Genomic DNA, 24,744 nt, shown 5'->3' with positions numbered 1-24,744 from the left:
TAATAATGATTTTAAAATATGTTTTCATCTATATATATATATATAGATATATAAGTTAAAGATAATAACAATGACTATTACTAATAATACTAAATTTGTATAATAATTATAACAATATTTATTATTAATAATACTAATATTAATAGTTATAGAATAGAAATCTTGTATTACTTATAATTTTGTTGATAAAAATATTATTAATGATAAATAATATTGATAGTAAATAATGATATCATACCCGATGTTGGTTCGATTTCTAAATGAGTACACAAATTAACTATAATGATATTATGCTAAAAATTAAGATAATAATATGATTTTAATAGATAATGATAATATGATTTTTAATAATATTAATAACAACTTATATATTTATAATAATGATAATAATAATAATATTATCAATTAATAAATATAATAGTAAGTTACATGTAATAATACTATTAATAATCCTTATATATTGATATTAATACTATTATTAACAATAAATTTGTTAAGTATAAAAAATTATATCAAAACCGGTCTAGGATGAGTTGCGAACCCGAGACCTCTAGTTTATTAACTAACGTACAAACCGACCGAACCAAAATAGTAATCGTTAATTTAAACTCATAATAAAAATACAATATCCATTTTTCCCCAAATAAAAAAAAAACTCCATATCCATCCAACCCGAAGCAAGAACTATAACCGATACACAACCCACTATTAACCATTTAAATCTGGAGATCAATTTATGAAAAACTCATAATAGCAAAACCCCAAATTATATACCTTTTAGAGGTTCGCGAGTCGTGGCTCTATATCGGATAGGACCGAGCCAAACCCGTTTGACACGAAGAAAATAACTGTCCCCGAGGCCGAGAGAGAGAGAAATACGAGAAATTGAGAGACAGAGAGATAGAGGGAGATAACGAGAGCTGCGGTGGGCATGGCGGCCGGACTTCCGGTCGCCGGAAAAACGAGTGGAGTGTGAGGAGGGTAGCCGGCGGCTGGGGTTTCGGACCAGAGGGAGAGAGAGCGAGGCAGAGAGAGAGAGAGCGCGGAGAGAGAAAGTGCGACGGAGAGGGAGGGCGCCGGAGAGATAGAGAGAGGTCGGTGGCCGTGGGGTCGCCGGACTGCTGCTCTGGCTGCCAGAGGCGGCTGTCGGAAGGTCGATGGAAGAAGATGGATGGTGTCGGGTTGAGGGAGGTGAGGTAGAGGGGACGGCCGGAGATCGGTGGTGGTGTTTTGGTGTCGCCAGAAAACGGGGTCGCCGGAAAACGGCTGAAGGGTAGGTGGCGGCTGGTGTGGTTTGTTTGTGATGTAAATGTCAGGTTTAGGGTTTTTAGTTATATGTATATGGTACATATATACATAAAAGGTCCCTTAAGTTGCAAACAACGTTTATATGAGATTTAAAGATTTCCAAAGCCTATAACGACTTTACGAAAAATTAGTTTGAATCCCTTATGTTCTTTAACGACACTATAATATGACAAAACATCGATTTATTGGTGATCAAAATATATAATATAATATTGTATAATAAATAAATAAAGTTCTAAAAATGTTGAGACGGGTTCCCGTAATAAAAGTTTACAAAACGAAAACGACTCGAGACCCGAATTTGAAGGATGTCACAGTATCCCCAACTTTTTAGAAATTTCGTCCCGAAATTAAAATAAACTAGAAAGAAAATAATTACTAACGAATATTGTCTTTAGTAAGATAATTGCAAGCAAAAACTTTTGACAAAAGAATAACGTCAAATCCTTGGTTGACTCGGAAAACGCTACAAATGAGAAACATAATAAATGCACTTATATATAGGATGTACCGGCGGCGTATCCACCATGCCCTTATCATGACTTCGCATTTTTATCGTTTTTCAGCCATCATCCTCAGGTCTGAGTTATCGCACACAACCGTAGTTACTATGGCTTCCATACGGGGATTTCATTAATTAAGTGTGCACCCATAATTATTTAGATCGTCTTATGGTCCACATGGTTCGTTCCATTGTGTGGTTTAAGAGACATATTTATTTGAATTCTTTAAATAATAGATGTGTAAATAAATTTGTTGAATTTTTACCAATATTGACAAAACAGTACTAGCGGTTGAAAATTTCGGGATTGACTTTCTAATAAGTAGGAAAATGGGATACATAAGTGAAACAGTTTATGGTCTTAGACTATAAACCTAGGCGAAAATAACAATTCGTCTTAAATTAAGTAAAGACGATCAAATGGATAAAAAAAATTAGGGTAAACAATATGAAATAAGATTCGAAGTCAAAAGTCATCAAGATAGTTACCAAGGTTTATAAATCGAGGTAATAAATAAAACTGATAAGATGAAACTCGATAAATAGAAATGAAAAGTCTAATAAATGATCACATAAAGTTGGGATAAACGATTATACAACTTGAAATAACGTCGTACGATGAATTTCACACGTGAACAAACTTGAGGTTATAAGTATTTGAGGATATGATTACATGAAATGTGATAATATGAGAATGAGGTGAGTTTCTTTGGGGTGACACATACGTGCATCAATATAAATAAAATAGTATTGATTAACAACCAAAACAATCGATGAAATGTGATAAAACGTGAATACGACCACCATTGTGAAACCATTTATATAATCGTCATTATAATAACGGTTTCTAATAGGGCCAAAACTTCTAGACAGCCACACATGAGCCGTTAATAGATTAGATGAAATGATATAGAATCGTGTTTACATAAATGCTCAAATGTAAATAACATAGTCATGAAAATATCGTTCAAAAGATAAACGAGATTTTTAGCGAAATCTGAGGTTTTTGAAAGTATTACACAAATTGTTATTGAATAGTTTGCATTCGGTCGCGAAATTCAAAACACAAAAATAAAATCTCATATGCATAATATTGTCATCGAAACATCTCATCAAATGAAAAGAAAATCGCAATAATCGTGAGACTCGAATTCATGTCTAAATATGTAAATTGTGTTTTATATGCTCATTGAAAATATAAGAATAACATTGAAAATGAAATCTCAAGTGAAGTCGTTTTATTGTTTTCAATAAAATGAATATAATAAAATCAATATATCGCGGTATCGCGTAGCTAGAGAAACGTTTTGGTCATTATCAAGTGTAAATCTTGTAAGTTCAATTTGTTTGAGGGGAGTTGGTATACATAGAGTTATTGTGATGAAAATAAATTATATAAAGTGATGATGCTTGCGATAATAAGAGGTAATAGTCGCGTAAATCGTTATTGAGCAAAAATTTTGTGTAACAATATGAAGTATATAAAGTATTTGTAATTGCGTCCCAGAAAGATTTGCAAAGCCATGGTCATTTTGTTTATGCAAGATGGTGAAAAGTTGTAATTTGTTATTGAATAAATCACACATTTAACATTCAAAATGAAACCTCGTATATATAAAGTTATTACGGGATTTATCACCTTAGGTGACAACATTTAAAATCTTGAAATCATACATATAATCGTTTAATAATCTTTGAATACAAATCCTCATAATAAATTTTTTTTGTTGTCATGGCAATACAATATATACATATATATATATACATATTTTTAGAGTGTATAATTTAAAAGTGATTATTTGAACACATGAGCATTGTAAATACTCTAGTCGTATATATATAAATAAATAAATAAAAATTTAGGGAAAAACGAAGCTTGCATGCGTAGGGAGGGGTCTTAGGCTTCGTACGGTGAATGGGTTGAAAATTTGGTGATGTGTGAGTATGTTTCGGTTGGCTTGCGTAGTTGGGTTTTCTTGAGTTGAATCGATGGGGTTTGTTGAGTTTAGGTCTTTTGAGTGGGTTAGGCTTGGATGATTTGTGTGAGTAGTGGTTAGGCTTATTTGGGCTCGGGTTAAGTTGATGGGCTGGATAATTTGATCTTGGTTAGTTTGGGTGGAGATTTGGTTTATACATATATTTTGTAAGGAGTGTTTGGGTTTCTATTTTGATATCAAATTTTATGTTGGATGGGAACGGTGTGGCGATATGGTTTGTGACTCGACATAGCGTGTTTGTCGTGTCTTTGAAGCATTTGGATAGTAAGTTTGATATGTTTTCGTGGCGTAAAGGTGGCGGTAGTTAGGGCCTTTTGTTGGGTTGATTTTTTTTTATATCTTGAGCTTGCATAGGGCTTGAGTAGGTGAGGGTATAAGTTGATGTGTTAGGTTTCCTTCATATTAGGGAAAGATTTGAGTGCTCGGAAAACTTTTGAAATGGAAGGGTGGCTTGATTTAAAGTGGTAGTTTGAGAGGGAATACGGGTGTTTGGGAACTTGTGGCTGCGTTTAGAGAGATTTTGACTAATTGTAGCTATTAAATTGAAAATATCGTAATTTATAAATAATGTTTGAAATGTCCATTAAAATTTGATGATTGAAATTTCAAGTTAATACATATAAATATATATATTATATTATATAAATAAAATTTTCTGAGATCCGAGCGTGTGAATCACACAATTTCTATAAAGGTGACAATAAATTTATTTAATTATTGCTTATGGGAAAATTTAAAATACGTAAATTGAATGTTAAAATTTGTTATGAGGTTTCAATATTAAATGATGAATGTAGTCTTGGAAATATAAAGTTGCGAACTGAAATCTTTTTTTTTTACCAAGTTCGTTATTTAATATCGTGTAATGAAGAATATCATGGTGAGAAGACTGAAAATGGTGTCAAAGAAGAGAAGTGCCACAATATGCAATCATGGTTCGGGGATGATGGAATTTCATTGATTGCCCAGTTGGAAGGACATTCAAAGGTGTTAATACATGCCACCGAGTTTTTTATTTCTCTTTATTTTTCTTTGTTTATCATTACGAACCTGCTTATTAATTGATATTTTGTATTTAGGGTGTAACTGGGATTGTATTACCTCATGGAACCAACACACTTTATTGTGCTAGCAAGGACAAATCTCTTCGAGTTTGGGATTGTAATACTGGAAAGGTCGGTTTTAAATCTTTTTGCATTGTGAAATATTACTTTTGTGCTTAAACAACATATCTTGATGTTTATGCTATTATTTTGTGTTTACAGTGTGGGGATGTTATCAACTTTGATGAAGAATGTGGGACTTTGGTTGAAGAAGGCCTATGGATCTTTGCTGGGCTTCAAAATATGATTAAGGTAGATCTTAATACTAATTTGTTCAATAAACGTAATGATGTAATGCTTGTAGAGTTGTAGTTACTAATTGGGATATTGATTTTGGCAGGCTTGTAATCGTGAAACTCAAAACAACAGTAGTTATTCAAGCAAGTGGTGGAATGGTTAATGCAATTACCATGTTTGAAGACACTCTTTTTGCCGGGATGGAGGTAAATAAAAAATTTAGTCATTTATTTAATTACTCATATTTATCAAATCAGTTTTAAATTTTAATTTTGGTGCAGGATGGTACCATGTTATCATGGAAATCCACTTCTAAAAGCAGTTTCTCTGAAGAAGCAACATGTTTGAAGGGTCACACTGGATCTGTACTTTCACTCATTGTAGGAGCTAAACAGCTCTTTTCTGGTTCCACCGACCACACTATTCGAGTACGTTTCTGTAAACATTAAAAAAGATTGTATATTCTTAAAATCTTTTCATCATGTTTACTGATTGTGATTCTTTTACTTGAAGGTATGGGATGCTGAATCCTTGGAGTGTAAACATGTTCTCAGTGGACATACGAGTGACGTGACGAGTGTCATATGTTGGGATCAGTATTTGTTTTCTGGTTCATTGGACAAAACGATCAAGGTTTGGTCTGGTACTGCAAGTGGCAACATCGAGGAAGTTTTTAAACATAATATGGATAATGTAAGTTGTCAATAACTCATGTTTTCTCTTTTTTGTGGAACATAATCATAAGTCATAACATATGGTTTGATGGTTTTGATTTCTTGATTGTTGCAGGGTGTTCTTGCGTTTTGTGGGACACATGATGCTGAAGAAAAGCCGATGCTGCTATGTTCGTGCAAAGAAGATGGTGTTCGCATATTTGATTTGCCTTCGTAAGTTTCACACTATATGCATGACTTTATGTGGTGGTTTGTTGGCATTGAAAATTTAATCTTTTTTGTTTTTTTTTATTATATAGGTTTGTTGAAAGGGGTATAATATATTCAAGACACGATGTTAAGGCAATCCAAGTTGGTCCCGAGAGCCTATTCTTTACCGGCGATGCGGCAGGCGTAGTTTCTGTATGGAAACCAAATGGAGAATCTGTCAAGCGAACTCAACAAGAAAAGAGTTTAGATGATGTTATAAATTAGTGAAACAACTTGTAAATTGACGATTATTTGAATGATTGCAATGCCAGATTTTGAGTATTTGTATCATATTAGTTGGTATGGGAGAAGGTTTTTTAATCGGGGCGGAAGACTAAGATTTTTATCGCCATTTAATCAGGTCAAAACGAACACGTATGTGTTAACACCACGCATGACTATTGTTTGTCTCTAACGCCCACTAGTCGTGTCTGCTGCTCCACCACCTGTGCCACGTTAACCGCCCCATCGCCGGTGCCACCATCATGGCCACCCCTCTACCATAAGCGCCGCCACCGACACGCCCACTACCACCGAAACGCCCGTTGCTGCTGTGCCTCCTTCCCACCATAGCCACCTTCACAGTCACCACTAGCCACCGTGAAGAAATATAGCGGGTGAACTTATTTTGGTGTTTTTTTTTCTCTTAAACGACTCATTTCGACCTAACTCCAGTCTGGCCACAAAGCGTTTTGGCTGAGCCAAATTGATACTCTTCTAAAACGGCCGTTTTGACCCAAACTCATAAATCATATTGCTCCGAACTTGTCGTTCGACCCACCTGGTTTGCTGGGCTTAGATTTTTATAATTTGAAATTCATGATAACGTATATAAGAACACAAAAAAAGCTCAACTTAGGACTTTAATACATACCAAAACCAAACAAGAGTTACATAGTTCACAAAGGGAGACAATATACAAGATGGCATTGTTCACAAGCTATATATTGTATGCCAAATATTATTATCATTATTATTCTATACACATGAAACACATAATCCATCAACAAAGTGTCAAGAAGGCAAAAAGCGTTCAAATAAGCTCCCAAACGAAAAGCTAGGCTTATTACTTGCCTGGGGTGTGGTCGAGTTTGAAGTCGAAGGAGATCTCTTAACATTAAGCATCATCGTGTGCCCGATTTCCTTTCTGAGCCGTTCAATAGTTTTTGTGTCTACTGGATTCCCAGAAGCATCTCTAACATAGAATATGTTCACAGCTTGTTCCCCGACTGTTGTAACGCCCGCTCTTGACACTGACAGCCCATTTTCCCGCAGGACTCGTGTTACTTCTGAAAGCAGTCCGACACGGTCTTTTGCACATAGCTCTAGACTAAGACCCTTTATCATCAATGTCATCCAAGAAGTTATTGCGAAATAAATAATTAAGACGGGTTACAAAATCTATGCTGTTATAGTAAATAATAATCTAAATATTTTTTCATCATTCAACTTAGATGGCCATATGCATCTATTTTAATACAATCTTGTCATGTGTTATCTAAAATGCGTCAAAACAAAAAAAATTACTAAAAGAGTAATGGGCTAAAAGTCGCACCGAGTTTACTTTTAATGTATACAACATCTCAAACCCGCGTTACTGAAGGATTTAGATATTTACTGCAATCATAATTAAGATGTAGTTATTTATAAAAATATTTTAAAAATTGACTAGAAAATGCTAGCAGTTCAGCAATCCTGGCTAGGGGTGCTAAACGGGTCGTATTTGCGCGTTGGCAAGCCCAAGCCGACACGAACCCGAAAATTGGATATGAACCAGAACATGATCTAGACCCGAAAATTGTGTCAAACACGTGAAGCCGAACATGACACCCATTTTAGCGGATTGGCCCGCAGACGACCCCGTTGACCTGAAAGTTCATTTTTGTTTTTATTCACATATTAATACTTAAAATTCACATTTTTACAGCAAAAATATACAGATTTATATAAAACAGTTACGTTTTTATTATAAAATCTTTTGTCAACCTGAGAACCCGTTGGCTTAACCCGAACACGACCCGTTTCGCTAAAAGGGTTTTCAACCCGAAACTAACTCAAACCCGTTTATAGTTTATACCAAACCCAAACCCCTGAATTTCGTGTTATATGTATATTATGTACGATATATTACACACACACACACACACGAGGCTAATAAACTAATACTGCTTACCTCGCTTACTCTTCGCAGAATTGCAGCCTGAAGACACCTGATAACTCTTTCCTCCTCTCCTTCAGTGTTGACCGGGGAGCCATCCGCATGACGAATATAATACTCCTAAAAATATATAAAAACACACCCCAAATTTCATCACAACATGACAAATTTACAAAAAAAAACTATATTTAAATTTTCAATAGAAGACCACAATAATGCTGCAAAGTAGTAAACTCCTAACTCACAAGGAGATGATATTTAATCATCTCCAAACGAAAGCATGCAAGTTTCAAACGAACAAACATATGAAACACATGCATACCTGTGTTGCATAGGGGCTATCAGATGAGATTGTAGCATGAAAAACAACATACTGCATATCTGTGAGTGTGCATACAATATCAAACATAAGTTTGGGCCGATCTCTGCACCGTACAGTCACCACCGAGTAATCCTTCTCCAGACACCGGTCAATTGAAATCTTTAAATCCAGAAAACCAGCACAATCAGCCTCAGAAGTCAACCCTTTGACTTCATAATCCATTTCAGCAAACAACATCTGGTGTAACCGCCGGTCAATGTGAGTCAAGCCCATTGAGAAATTAGTATGAGCTGCCACTTTATCATCATCATCTCCACACACTTGGAGAATATGCTTGAGTTGCTCTTCCATAGCGGATAAACGTGCAGGATCATGTGAAGCAGTGGTATCATCATTTAAGTAAACAACGCAGGCAATTCTTCTGTTGTGTGTCCAGACCTCACCAGCTGCCACATTGAATTGTTGGTTTGCAATTACAGCTGAGATTTCGGATAGTAGACCGGGCCGGTCTCTTCCTACAAGCTCAATGGCAGTGCAGTCGCCCATTGAGTGGACCCCAACCCGTTTGGCGGACCATGACTTGGTTTCGCTTGCAGTGTGTCCTTTCGGGCCCAGAGCCTAATAACAAAAAGTCACATCAGAAGTATAATACGAGCGTTGCTAAAGGGGTTGTGTTTGTGGTCGAAGCCAGAACCTGGAAACTTTACATGGACCCGGAAATTGTGTCACATGAACACAACACGTGCATTTTGCAGGTTAACATCAACATGGCCCGTTTAACCAGAAAAGAATAATATATATAACCTTTTTTATACACTTTAAAATTTTAAATGTTTTTTTCTGAAGCAATTATGTTTAAACAATATGGCATATCATTTTAAATTAATTAACTTGAACAACACAAAAAAGATATTAGATACAAAGAAAGCATATTACACACACACACACACACACATATATATATATATATAGATTGAGAGAGAGATATAGAGAGAGTTGAAAGGAATTGTTTGTAAAGATTCTTCACTAACATATACATACATATATAGAAAGAGGGTTAAAAGTATTGTTATTCTTCACTAATTTATATATATATATATATATAGAGAGAGAGAGAGAGGGAGAGAGTGAGTCATGAGTGAGTTATAAAGTTATTCCTATTAGCCCATAGTGACATTAGTAATTATTCCTAAGAAAGAATCTTCTATCTTTTCATACAACCAACCCTTTCATTGTCAAATAGTAGAGCTAAAAGAAGATCCTCTCCTTTTAAAATAACCAACTAAGATGGCATTTACTAGAAAAATAAGAATTTTTTATTTTTAATCTTAAGGTTGGAGTTTTAGCATTGTACCTAATGACACTGCTACTTCATTTCCCTATTGGCCCATTCTAGAGTTTTCAGAACACTCGATTTGAAACGTCCCCGTAATCTGTTTGCTTAAACTAAAACGAGTCTGTTCAAAACAGGTGATCTTTTAATAAGGGTCGCTCAGGTTAAGGTTAGATCATTTTCTACCAAGTCTTCAAAGTTTACCCCTTTGACTCGTTGGTTATCAAATTCCATCCAAATCAACCAACCAGAAAACATTAGCAAACGTGCAGGACGTTTTTGTCGATATTAAGTTCTACTATATATAAGCTGATCAAGAGACATACCTTTTCTATGTATTCAATCGTCATCCTATCAGTTATCTTATTTCCTTGTTGGTCGGTCACATGAAACACTGCAAAAGAGTAACAGGAAAGATAACCAACTTAATAGAAGCAATTTATGCAAGTGAACAAGAGATGAAACACTACATTATATGATAAATTTGAAAAAAAGAATGATGTAACATAAATGGAAAAAATATGAAAGTAAGGTAATTTTTTATCCATGTTAAAGTTTCATTCTAAAATGTATGTGCGCATACCATCCATGAACCAACCACCATCAGAGGAAATGTACGCTTTAGTAATAATAAGATCAAGGTCTGCAAGGATTTGGACCACTTCCAGTAATATTCCTGGTTTGTTTACACTGTCAACCTGTGAGGGAAAAATAAACAAAAATCCACCTAGTTAGATTCGGTGTTTCTTGAAAACGACATAAAGATCTAATAAGACAGTTAAGGCCACCGGTGTGTTGTATTATTTTATCAATACAGTCAAAATTTTACCCTTGGAGAGCTCCAGAAGATTACTACTACTCAATGTTTGTGACAAGAAATAGTAAAGGTATGTTATCATCATGAAACTATATTATGCATAACATTGGGATATTCCATACTTTCAATATAGACAGTACCCTGATATCAAACGCAGTAGACAAAGTTGCTATATAATCACCCACCCTCTTGGTCAAAACTGATTGTTTACTATTTATTAATGAATCTGATTCAGTTATTCATTATGAAACTCAGTTTTACTGCATTAGAACACCTAATAAATGAGTCACAAGATTACCTTAACTAAAGTACACTCTCGACAACTATCATTATCCACAGAAACCCTGCATAGACAGAACGCGTGTGAGTAGAATAGTGTAATTTTGCACAAAAGAAATGATCAGAGAGAGAACCTTGGAGGGTTTATTCTTATGCTTAAGCTCTCGTAGTCAGGGTCAAAGTAAGGCAATCCTCCCGGGGCCATTGATGAGGGTGTAATTTATGGAGATATCACCCTCTTTGTGAATGTGAATGCTTGTAATTACATAATTTTCACTGCATACGTAAAAATGTGTTTGGCAAATGGCAGATCACATGCTGGTTACCATCTGCACACTTCATTCAATACCTATGAATAATGCCCTCAACAGTTTAATAAATAAACCTGAAGATCAATCTCAAAAACATCATGAGTAGTTTATGTGTAAGAAATTCGAAAACAGAGCAATCGATGAGGACTTCAAGTCTACGCTAACAAACGCTTTTCAAGAAACCATCAAATTTTAAAAAATCCACAGTTTGTTAGAACATTTTTCTAATTAACCAACAGATCTAGAGGCGTTATTAATAGCATTATGAAAGTGATTACCATGATAGCATGATCTATCAAAGAGTAGTGTTTACATCATTCTCACTAGAGACATGCAAGAAGCTGTGCCACACAATCAGATAATTAAAATAAATCGTTTAAAAATAACATTCATAGATCGTGGGGTCATAACAGTACACACAATCAGATAATAAAAAAAACCAACTTTATAAGATATGAATCCGTCAGAATTTACTTTTACAGAAACTTCTACACAACTTATCCAAATCAAATTACTTTTTACCCTAACCGAGGTTATAATTAATTTAAACACACATCCAAACACCACCTACATTTCGAAACCAGAACAAGTAGTCGCAGTAGTTATCTATTAGCCTGTAAGTTTTAATGTTGATAAAAATGAACTGAGTGACAAATATCCATCCTCATTCCTAATTCCACACACATGTTACTCGAACAACTAACACGTACAATCAGCTGCTAATTTAACCAATAATTAGTCACAAACACAACACAATGGATCTCCAAATTCCGTAAACCTAATTCGTACGGTACAGAATATAAATAAACAAACACAAAACAAAGCGAATTATAAATATCAGGTTTACAGATAATACTCAAACTAACCTTGAAAAACAAACTAACACGTAAACGAAATCAATTAATCAATAGAGTTGGAATGAAGAAACCTTTTGATCTTGGGCAATAGTGGAATCAAGTGGAAGCATATGAGAGTTTTAAAAAGGTGAAAAAAACAAATGTTTTGGTGCTTTCGACGTCGGAAGAGCACTTATATATTACCAGTGCTCTTTCCACTCTCACTTTCTCTCTCTCACTACAAGGTTCTTATATTCTCTCTCTCTCTCTCTCTCTATATATATATATATAGTGTGTATATGTATGTTTCTATGTATTTGCTAATTGCTGTTGGCTTTGGCGCGAGTTTGTAGGAAAATGAGAAACAGAATTATTATCAAAACGTTTTTTAGGTTTTTAACTGGACAATTGGCCAATGTGTACTCACTTATTACGTTTTATAGAAAAAACTTAGGGAATTATTTGGTAGCTTTTTAATGATTTCAATAAAAGGTTACACTTGGATCGATGAGCATCAAAGTGTATTTGGTTTACTAATCGTAAGCGTTTGAATTAGTCATGGGCCCTCTGAGTTACATCGTTGTGTCACTTGCAATATACATGTTATTCCGTGGCTCAATGAAAGAAGACTGAGATATTTACAGTTCGATCCTGAGGGCGTTCGAGTTTTACCACCCGTGGGCTTTCGGGCAAGTGGGTTTTCTCCGGAACTGGAGATAACTTGGAGGCGCTTAAGGGCTCTGTACGCATGGGTTGAGCTAACTAGCGGTGGCTTTTACCATTGGGTCATCTCGTATGAAGTACCTAGGCATTTTATGTTTGTTGACCGTTCAAAACAAACCAGACTTTTATTATGGGGCACGATAAAAAGATCTTTTACATTCTCAATTGTATTTTAGCTTTCTTTATCAATTAATTTACTGGAAATACCAGAACGATACTGAACCAAAGGAGCTTTAGCAGTACTCGGTAGTTTTCTCTACGGAATGTCTCAAGTTCAAGTCTCATTTGTGACAAAAAACATCGGGCGTGAGCTAGGGGTAGGATTGTTCAAAGTCAGATATCCGACTTATAACCGGACCTTTCGGATAGTGGATTTCACTATCGAATCCAAAATTTTGGATATCAGATCGGATAGTGAACCGGATATTCGAATATCTGGAAAAAAATAATTATTTAAAAAAAAACAAAGAACTACTTTCAAAAATATTTCGGATATCCGAAATATCCAAAAAATTATCGAAATATTTAAATTATTAGCGGAAGTATATGAAAATTATTCGTAATATCCAAAAATTATACGAAATTTATAAATAATATTTATTTTTATTAATTAAAAAAATATTTCAGATAGGTAATTCGAGCTATCCAAAAATTTTTAAAATTACTATCCGACCCGAATCTAAAAATTCAGAAATCTGAATTTTTGGATAATTCGGATTCCGATTTTTTTGAACACCCCTAGTTAGGGGTTTTACAGTAATGGGCATTTGAGCGATAGGTTTTCCCTAGAATTGGTGTGGGTCGAGTCATCAACATTGTGTGCAATTGTTGGCGTGTCACACCCCGATCGACGATGGAACATGCCTAGGCATAACTTTGGTTACTCATAAACTCGATAACACTATTATAAGTGATAATAACTATTTATTCCATTAGAATCATCACATAATACACGTATTCAAAATCAAACAAAACAAATTTAACAATTCTACAAGACAATTCTTTTGATTGACAACCTAGAGGTATTCGAGATTGTCTTTATTCTTGTTAAGCATTTTACAATTGTACCTGTAACATGTATAAAAATAGAAAGTGTCAACGAATTAGTTGGTGATCAGATTACATTGCTATATATAAAAAAATGTACAACTCACATGTAAATGATGATAATTACAAACCTTTATAAATATGCAACAATAACAAAGTAAATAGACGTGGACCCATTATCTTTGATAAAAAACCAAATTACTTGGTAAATGTATAATCATACTAGATGAGAATAGATGAGGCTACACCAAAACTAAACACATAAAGACGTAATAATGAGGTATAAGCATAAAACATGCATATAATCATACATGTACTTGAAGTTGAATTGTAATTGAAAAATGAGGCAAAAACACAAGTATTTTGATAACAGTATACATGCTACCCCAAAATATATAAATGAGAAAAGAGAGGCATGTAAACTCACCTTATAAAGTTCGCGTACGAGTAAAAAACAAAAAGATGAAATTAGCGAGTGAACTAAAAGGGTTCAGTTCAATAAGTGATCCATAACGAAAGCTTAGAAGAAGATGAAGCTTCGGTTTGACTTTAGAAAGTCAACAAGTAAAAACACCTCAATTGATGTTCAATTTGGTGATCGAGAGAAGAAGAAATGTTGGTGGATGAAACAAAGCAGAGGAATTGAGTTTATATAGGCTCTAAAAGTCTTGATCAACACAAAATTTGTTTCAGTTTGGTAATTAAAACAAAATCCCGAAAATCATGGAAATTAATGAAATTAATAATGTTTTGATAATCTTGGAGAGAAAGAAAACGAACTGTGACAAGGAATCATGTCTAGGTTATAACCAGGCAGTTAATCGAGTTAAACAACCAAGTTGGAAAGGACTTGAAGGATCAAACCAGAGTGTCGGCTAAGTTTGGCGATACTGGCCTGCATCGCGTATCGCAAAGGCTAAGCCCAAGGTTTGGCGATGCGCGACCCAAATGGGTGCCGCGTGCTCCTAAGGATCGTCGAGTAATGTGAAATCTTTAGATTCAGGGCTTCGTGTATCGCGGCCCAACTGAAATGGGCATAAAACCTAAGATTTTCACGTATCACGAAGAGACGATAAGGAGCCCTTCGCGACGCGTGAAGGATGAAATTTCTGAAAATTTAGTTTTAACAATTTTATTCCCTGAACGTTGATTAAATGCAAATTTGAATATAAAATACATGAAATGAGGTTTTTGGTCGAATTCCGAACATAAATAACAATAACCATAAAAGTAAAAGGGAATCCGATTCATATAAACCCTTAAAAATGGGTTAGTTTTCGGGTTTGAAGATTATCTAATGCCACAAGGCGTGGATGACCTTTTGCCAATAGATGTACTCAGTTGGCCGGATTTTATTGGTCGTTAAAAAATCAAGAACAGTGCTGAGATGCTAATTGTAACTTGTATATTTTTATCTATAATATTTACTTTGAGTTTCTTTATCACAATATGTTATAAAAAAGTTAAACCCTAGGTTAATATAGATAACGTCGTGAGTAAAAAGGTAAAAATGTAATTAAATAAGGTAAAAAACAAAAGGAAAAAAAAAACAAAAAAGTTAATTACATTTTTACCTTGCCTGGGTTCGCAGTCAATAAAGGATTGACTTAACGTCGAGGCTTAAATTGCCAGGGTTTAAAGATGTCAGAGTGCGGGTTGCCAGGAAATGAAGTTGGAGGTTGCATCTTGCATTTTGGTGTTGACCACTGGGGTACAAATTATAATTAACTCTAAACAAAAGCTTACTTTTCTTGAGAGTTAGTATATTATATTTATGTTTGTCTCGTCATTAATGTTAAGTGTTTAAATAAAGTTTTAAGTCTTTAAGACCATGCGTTGTGGCGTGACGTCTTTATCAGATCATACACATTTTAACGTCTAAAACCTTGTCAAACCACAACAACACCATTATCAAAGGGCGTTACTCCCATCTATTCCATCCTCCTAGCATCCTCCCGCCCTTTGGATGCGTGAGATTCACTTCTCTCCACCAATCAAATGCAAACATACACAAATCTATTATTTTTTTCTTTGATTTATGTGTTAGTTAAATCACATCGCATTGGTTAAAGAGTGAGTTAGTTAAAGTTCACTACCTACGTGACAGTGATGTGACACTTTAATTAGTACATTTTAGTTAGCTCACACCACATAGTCTAACGTTTCTAATACTAGGTATTGGTTTGCTTTAAATTGGGTCACTTACGATCTGTTAAAAGGCCTAAATAATAAAACGAATACATAGAAAATCGTCTCTTTCATTCACTTAAACCTAATATGAGCACCCAGAGAGCCATCATTGTGGTCGTGTCTGTCGGCAAGAGAAAAAGATTATGTATCGTCATCATCGCTCTTCTTATTTTTTTCAACTATGACGATATTGAGAGGTCAAAGTATCAAAAATCTCACCGTTGTATGCCCCCCTTGTCAGAATAGGCCTTAAGCGATCACCTATCACTGATCCATCTAAAAGCTGGCCGTGGTGTAGACAAATTATAAATGCATATTATATCATAAGATAAGATAGAGAGACCACTCCAATAAAACCATTAATTTCACATGAAAATAAACAATATAACATAAACAAAAAGTACCAAGTTCGCACAATACGGGTTGGGTGCCCGCCCTCCCTTACGTGAATAACGTGTGGATCTCCACCATTCACTGTTGTCATTTGACATTCTTTTTCAAATTGCGTCACATTCTCCTACCACTTCAGTTATTTATTTAATAATAATAATAAAAAAAACTGTATATGCCATATGATTTGTAACTTAAAATAAATACCTATGGACTCTACTTTATTTACAATTCTGTTAAGATATAATAATAAAATTATAGACTAAACATTACTCTATAGTATAGTCGATATTAAGTATCAATAATGTAAGGATAAATAATAATATGTATCAATAATGTAAGGATAAATAATAATATTTGCACAAGTATATAAATCAATATGTATTAACTCATTACAAATATAAATATATAATAAAGCATTTTCAATTTATATAATATAATAAGTCTTGATGTGGAGTACTGGTTAATCACATTAAACATATTATATATATATATATATATATATATATATATATATATATTATAAAATAGGTATTGGATTATTTCAGAAATTTTTTTACAGCAAGAAGTATGAGAAGTGAAGGCATAACTCCATTAATCCCTAATTTCACTCTCTTTCTTATGTGTAGGTGCATATATATGTGTGTAGATACATATGTTTGTATATGTGTACGTATGTTTGTATGTGTGTAGGTACATAGGTTTGAATGTGGCTCGGTACATTTATATGTTTGTAGGTTGTAATTAAGACATAAATTGAACCAACCCACATATTGTGACATTTGTCATTTTCGAAAGCCAAAAACCCAACCCATTTTAAAATTTCGACATCTTTCGGATCTTCATTTATTAATAAAATGTTGAATTGTTTTTGTATTTATGTTCACGATGTTGTTTAGGTTTATAAAGTTGTTTTATTATTTTTGATGTTACAAATTTAGTTCTAAGTATTATATCATCTTTCTTTCATAATTTGAGTCAAAGACATTTAATTTGTCATAAAAGACATTCAACTAGTCAAGACCATGTTTCAAGCCTTATGACTAGCCTCTTGACTAGCCATAAAATTAACTTGACCTTGTTATTAACCATTTTGGAGCATATATAAATCTCACTCATTCTCTACATTCCTTGCACAACTAACTTACACACAAAATCATTCAAGCTTGTCAATTTCTCCAAAGTCTCAAGTTTGACTTTCAAAAGACAATTGATCAAGAACTATTTTTTTTTGATCCAATCCCCGGGTAATGTTTATTTCTTTTCATTACGCATAACGATTGTTTCCATGATGACAACCCAAACGACATTCATGGAGACATATCACCCTGCGTAATTGGCTTGCTTATGTTCGGTTTATGAATTTTATGTCTAAAAGTCAAGTTTTATTTTTACAAACTAATAATTAAGAACAAACATTTTTTTTAACATACTACTTCATATTTTTCAAATTATGCTACTCACAAACCCGACTCAATAACCGGGTTCGTGTCCGACCAAAAAACAAACACTCGTTAAACTAGTTTTCTTAATTAATTGTTCGGTTGGAACAAACCGGACTCATCTAAATTAATTAATATTTATTATAACCCTTTTGTTTTTCTAAGACTAAAATAAATTAACTTAACAAATCAAATAACCAAAAGCCTTTTTTTTATAAACCCAAAATATATATATATTTTTTTATAAATTGCTTTGCCATAAACCGAACGTCCTCGCCAAATTATTTTCTTTAAGCAACTTCTTTTTAAGCCTAGCTATTTATTTATCTAGGGCCGTTCGTTGAACCGAACTTTGTCGGTTCACTCGTTTAAAGGCATTTTCGCTCTCGACTCCCTTACTTAACAAGTGAGTTTTTCATAACCCTTTTTAACTCTTTTAATATTTTGGGGGTGTAGCATGTCACAAGTTTTTATTTCGTTAGTTATGCGCTTATTTACAAAACGATTCACATTTATCGTACATGTTAATATTATTATTGCATATTGTTTATGATTATACGTGAACTTGCTTGCAACATGTTTATTGTTTTATGATGGAAGTTACGCAAACGCAAACGCATACACATAGTGGGAGGGTCCGACAGGACGTACCTGCGCCGTCTAACGTTACGACTTCGGTTGTTTACGTAAGGTGGTTCTCATTTCCCCGACTTCTACGGCTTCGGCTGAATGAACGGGAAGACGACACTATTTGATTTCATTTACATTATGTTTGAATGTTTATTGCATGACGATTGTTGAATCACATATTAATATATAATTATATACGCAAAAACTTATGAAAACTCACCAACATGTGTTGTTGACAAAATATATTATTTTAAACGTGCTGCAGGTTGATACAATGAAGTGACAGGACAAGAAAATTAGTTATACCATAGAAGTATTTCAATGAATAATATTTGCTTCATTTAGATGTGATGTTCTTTTTGTCTCATTATCAAACTATTTGTGTACTTGTGAAATTATGAAATAAAATAAATATATTGTCACTTTTAATAGTGTTACGAGCTTATGAGTGATCTGTACGTTGCACCCGGGCGTATTCCGCTTAAAGCCGAGGTGTTACAGATTGGTATCAGAGCCGTGACTATAAGATAGGTGGTTAGACGTAACGACCTAATATAGTTATAGTTTATTTTTAGAGCCCCGATTGCATGTATACTCTATGTGTTATGTGCCCGCATCTTTTAAGATTGTTCATATGCTTCAAATATATTTATAATGTTTTATAACGTCGCATGTACACTTACTCACAAACAAACTCTAAGGCTTATGCCTAAGCAATTTTGAAATCTTTTATAATTTTCATTGAATTTTTAATGTTTAATGTAATAATTCATGTTTCGATATTTCGATTTTTCGTTGTCATTAATGATGGTTTTTACATGACGGGTATGTAGTAGCTGGAAGGTTACACTTGTTTTTTTTTAAACTTTGAAACCGATTTATTAAACCTAAGGATAAGCGATACATATAAATCACAATCAACCGCGAGACCTGGTTGCTTACTTGGAGGGTTCGGAAATGTGCTGAAACTTATTAGGCCAAAACATACCATACCAACGTCATACGAACTACTACATTAAGTTATCAAACGTGATTTTTCCTTTGTGAATAGAAAGTGGTTTCATCTTACTCTTAAAAATTGCATACAAGTCACGGTGGTATATGCAATGTATGATTCCAAAGACTCAATTGTTTATATTATGGCTTTAATTAAAAATTCAAAAAAATCATGGTAATACATAAATAGTCAAGTTTCATTTCGTTTTCTTTATTTATATATTCATTTATTATGGTTTTAAATGAAAATTTAAAAAGTCATGGTGACATATGAATAGTCGAGTTTTCAATTCGTTTTTCTTTAGTTATATAATCATTTATTATTATGGTTTTAATTTAAAGTTCGAAAAATCATGGTGATAAATGAACATTCGATTTTCAATTCGATTTTACTGTTTATATAAGTTTTTATCGGGATACGAAATCTATCGTGGTTCATGGATATTCTGATTTCAAAGTTGATATAGTTTTAATTCTATTATTTATGAAATTCTTACTGAATTGCGAAAACTCATGTTGGGTCATGGACATTTCAAACTCAAATTCAAATATTGCTTCATGTAACTTTATTTATTTATTTTTATATAATTTATACATAGTAATTAAGATTTTTGAATATTTCATTTAATGTTTCTTTTGGTTGGTAATTCAAATTTGATATTTACGCCCCGTGCACGCAAATAATTTCTGCTTCGCAGCATGTCTTCTCATTTTCCTCGACTTCGCCCTCGAAACTTAACCCGTAAAGTGACAGCCCAAATTTTCAAGCAATAGGCAGTCGTTATGTAAGGCCCCGTTACCGGAAGCCCTACTTTCGCGTCGGATTTACTCATAAACACAGTTCTTCAAATCAGAGTTTATGAAAACTTTTCGCGGAATATAAAACATCAATCATTTGTTACAAATCATTCAATCTTTTCTTTGATATCATAACACAAAACTTTATATTTAAAACATCTTTACTTCTTTCTTCAGATGCCAGCCGTTCAATCCATGCCGTGTGTCATCCTCATGCTAACTCTATAATCAGCTCACCTGCGTGCATACTAAAAGTCAGCTACGCTGAGTGAGTTCTAGTTAATCAAGCAACTTATCATACAACCACTTCATACAATATATATATACGTATCCGAAGACACATAGTCCACTGTCTAACATGCCACTGTTTAACCACTTAATTACCCCTACAGCTTAGCCACTTAATTACAACGGCACGTATAGGCTTTCCCTATCACGCACTCACGCTATGCCACTTAATAACGAAGGCACGTATAGGCTTTCCCTATCACGCACTCACGCTATGCCACTTAATAGCGAAGGCACGTATAGGCTTTCCCTATCACGCACTCACGCTATGCCACTTAATAACGAAGGCACGTATAGGCTTTCCCTATCACGCACTCACGCTATGCCACTAACACCCTTACTAGACTCCTGCTACCTCTAACACACTCTACCTCAACCTGCCTTGGTCACACTCATATTAGTTTAGTATTTACGTAGTGAACAAGTCACATCACATCATTCATACACACTATCAACCACTTGGCAATCGCTATCCTTGGCGATACGTGCAATATCCGAAGATCGTTCACGTACCGACAAGCATTATAAATATATACCTCATATAACATCTATAGCATACACTTACCACTTAAAGTAAGTGGATTCACACTTCACATCGAGTATGCACACAGCCCCGAAAACATAACAAGGAAATGGGGCTAGAAACTCACCTGAATACGGTTACGTTCTCCGTTGATTGAAATTCCTTTCTTTAACTGGGCTCGGCTAACTGTATAATATTTACACATATCAATTAACTACTACTACTCGTTTTCGATAACTGCCTTAACACATTTTCCATTAGGTTTTTAATTCATTTTATAAACGAACTTCGCTTCAGGCGAAGTTAAACCTTAGGCGAACTCGGAAACAGCTTGGTTCTGGCTTGATTCGATCGAATAGGAACACGTTCGATCGAATAGGAACACGTTCGATCGAATAGGAACACGTTCGATCGAATAGGAACACGTTCGATCGAATAGGAACACGTTCGATCAAACAGGAACACGTTCGATCGAATAGGATCACGTTCGATCGAATACAACACTCATTCGATCGAATACAAAACTCATTCGATCGAATGAGTTGGAGACTATTCGGTTGCTTCCCTATTCGGTCGACTGGACTTGTTCGATCTACGCATTCGATCGAATGGACTGATTCGATCGACTGGTTCGATCGAATGAGTCTGATTCGACTCCTTCAAGCTGGGCGACGGAGAAACCCACGGGTTTTCCAGATTTTCCAGATTTTTGACCCAAAATCGAAGTTTTTGACATGGAAATGCTCGGGATTGAAAGGGCTATCGATTCCTTGTACTTTTAGACACAAAAGCTTGCATTTTGACATCAAAACAAGGCGGTTTTTGACCCGAAAACTCAAGTTACGAAAATAGGGAGTTTTTGCTCGATTTGAGCTCGAAAATGGTTATGAAAACGGATGATTTTCGAGAGGGACTTACCAAAAACGATTAGGAACTAGATTGTGGACTCGGATTTGTGATTTGAGAACTTTCTCTCTCTAGCTTCTCTCTCTAGAAATGAGAGTGTTTGGGTGGGTGTAAGTGAAGGAAGATGGTGAAAATGGTGGAAGTGTCAAGAACTTTCGTTTATATACTACGGGTTTGGTTAGGCTCGGGTTGGCTTCCTACGGGTCGAGACAGGCCGAGTTCATAAAATAACTAAGCCCAAGACCCGTTCCTTACTCGACATTAAATAACTAAAACGTGAAATTACTAAACATAACTTTCTTTTATTTATCAATATAAAAATTTCGGGATGTTACAAGTCTTCCCTCCTTAAAGAGGTTTCGCCCCCGAAACCTAACTTATTCCCTATAAACGGAAAACTTCTTATATTTACACGCTTTACCATCACACAACTATTTATTATAACCAACATGCATTCAAGTTAAATTCATAGATCGTTCATACTAAAGCACAAGAAGTCACAAGTACTTCATAACATAAAAGGAAATCATTCAAGCTTGCTAAACAACATAGGTTCAACTGTAACATAAAACACTCTTTAACTACTAAACATAAAACAACTGTGACATGCCACTTATTCTCCTGCAACCTCCTCAGCAGCTAATAGACCATCCCTTCACGCGTTTCCTCTTCCTTCCCTCACTGCCACGGCTTCTCTACACTCCCTAGCTATGTGACCTGACTTACCACACCTATAACACTTCTGGTCCTCGGTGCATTCACGGGAGAGGTGCCCCTCCCTCCCACATCGGTAGCACTGGTTTGGACCAGCCTTGCATTCCCCCAAGTGCATCTTTCCACACACCTTACATGCTCCACTCCCTGTCATCTTCTGTGTCCTTCTCCCTGCATGTTCCACGATATCCCCAGCTCTTTTAGTTCCTTTCCCTTTTCCCTCATCTTCCACTCCCACATCATCCGCCGCCAGATCATCATAGACTATCTCCGCCAACTCGACCGCAGACTCAAAGGTAACAGGTTTGTTGGCCCTGACCAACATGCGGACCTTCTGGGGAAGTCCTCTAACGTAGCACTTGATCCGTTTCGCCTCGGTGTTCACCATGTCAGGTACCAACCTAGACATGCGGTTGAATTCAGTGGTGTACTCACGATGTGTCATCTTGTCCGCCTTTAGATTCAGAAACTTCATCTCGGCCCTCTCAACCTCAGCATCAGCACAGAACCTTTTCATCACTAACTCCTTAAGGTCATCCCACCTCATGGCCTTAATCTCCTCTCGGGTCTTCCTTTGTTCGACCGTTTCCCACCAGTACATGGCCTCATCTTCAAATGACTGAGTGGCATAACCCACTGCTTGGTCAGGACGACACTCGCTAATGCGGATAACCTTATCCATGGCGGTTATCCACCGAAGAGTAGCGATTGCGTCTCCCAAACCAGTCAACTTAGGCGGGTCACAACCTTTGAAGGACTTATAGTTGCAACCGCCTCGGCCCCTCTTCCTTTCATCATCTTTCACAGACTTTACCTCACTCGAGTTATCCCTTTCCCTCTCGTCATTCTTTCTATTATTACCACCTGCCCCTTCAACGGTTCGTTCACGGCTTCCAGCAGACCCTTCGGGATTCAGGTTCTTCACAGCAGCAACTACAGCTTGAACAATGGCTGCTTGAACTGCAGGGCTAAGTTGAACTTCTTCGTTGTTGTTCTGGTCTCCTCCAGCTGCGCTTCCTTCATCTTCGGTGTGGGAAGCTTCTTCCACCGAGGGTTGCCGGACAAGACGAGGCCTGCCACGACGCCCAGTGCGACCCCCAGTTTCAACAAATTCTCCAGCTCCAGCCATCGTAATCTAAAAGGGAAAACACAAACATCATCACTCAAGGATCTATCTAGTACAAGGATAGTAAGGCTAACAGGTAATAACAGTGGCCAGTTGTGATTAGCTGATCACGTTACTTTCCGTGTCCTATACACTTCCCTTTATGAGTCCATTTGTGCTGGTTCTACATAAGCAGTTTGTCAAATCAAACAATCAATTATTCCTATCCCTAACGTTCACATATCTTTCTTTTCTCATTAACATATATCATTTAATCATACACCTTACCTTTACTGATCTTGCTTGAGCGACACATGGCATTCTTGAACTGGCATCTTCTTTCCTTTCTTACTTAAATCCCATTTTCTGTTCGAGTCTAAGCATGTAGGATGCTTAAATCTCTCGAACTTATGCTCTGATACCAACTTGTAAGGCCCCGTTACCGGAAGCCCTACTTTCGCGTCGGATTTACTCATAAACACAGTTCTTCAAATCAGAGTTTATGAAAACTTTTCGCGGAATATAAAACATCAATCATTTGTTACAAATCATTCAATCTTTTCTTTGATATCATAACACAAAACTTTATATTTAAAACATCTTTACTTCTTTCTTCAGATGCCAGCCGTTCAATCCATGCCGTGTGTCATCCTCATGCTAACTCTATAATCAGCTCACCTGCGTGCATACTAAAAGTCAGCTACGCTGAGTGAGTTCTAGTTAATCAAGCAACTTATCATACAACCACTTCATACAATATATATATACGTATCCGAAGACACATAGTCCACTGTCTAACATGCCACTGTTTAACCACTTAATTACCCCTACAGCTTAGCCACTTAATTACAACGGCACGTATAGGC

At 35.4% G+C, this 24,744-nt stretch overlaps 1 protein-coding gene and 1 pseudogene across 2 annotated transcripts; one reads left to right on the top strand and one right to left on the bottom strand.

Moving 5' to 3' along the window:
• The first annotated feature begins 1,157 nt into the window (after positions 1-1,157).
• On the top strand, positions 1,158-6,369 carry LOC143596034 (zinc finger CCCH domain-containing protein 48-like; annotated as a pseudogene). The gene is made up of 9 exons (XR_013146632.1): positions 1,158-1,191; positions 4,679-4,794; positions 4,887-4,982; positions 5,073-5,162; positions 5,251-5,353; positions 5,429-5,575; positions 5,661-5,840; positions 5,937-6,034; positions 6,121-6,369. The product of XR_013146632.1 is annotated as a zinc finger CCCH domain-containing protein 48-like (transcript).
• Positions 6,370-7,062: 693 nt separating this feature from the next.
• LOC143596033 (ACT domain-containing protein ACR3-like) lies at positions 7,063-12,272 on the bottom strand. Its single transcript, XM_077074912.1, has 8 exons — positions 12,219-12,272; positions 11,114-11,328; positions 10,999-11,044; positions 10,467-10,581; positions 10,210-10,277; positions 8,551-9,168; positions 8,244-8,348; positions 7,063-7,408 (listed from the first exon to the last, which is right to left on the bottom strand). The coding sequence occupies exons 2-8, from the start codon at positions 11,182-11,184 to the stop codon at positions 7,085-7,087; spliced, it is 1,347 nt and encodes a 448-aa protein (XP_076931027.1). The 5' UTR covers positions 11,185-11,328; positions 12,219-12,272; the 3' UTR covers positions 7,063-7,084.
• Between the last annotated feature and the right edge of the window lie 12,472 nt (positions 12,273-24,744).

The sequence above is a fragment of the Bidens hawaiensis genome, unplaced genomic scaffold (genome assembly GCF_021521415.1).
Source record: "Bidens hawaiensis isolate Kalapana, Puna unplaced genomic scaffold, B.hawaiensis_p1.1 tig00045970_1, whole genome shotgun sequence".
Classification (NCBI taxonomy): Eukaryota; Viridiplantae; Streptophyta; class Magnoliopsida; order Asterales; family Asteraceae; genus Bidens; species Bidens hawaiensis.
Note: the sequence above shows the minus strand (reverse complement) of the source record. Positions and strands in the feature narration are given on the sequence as shown.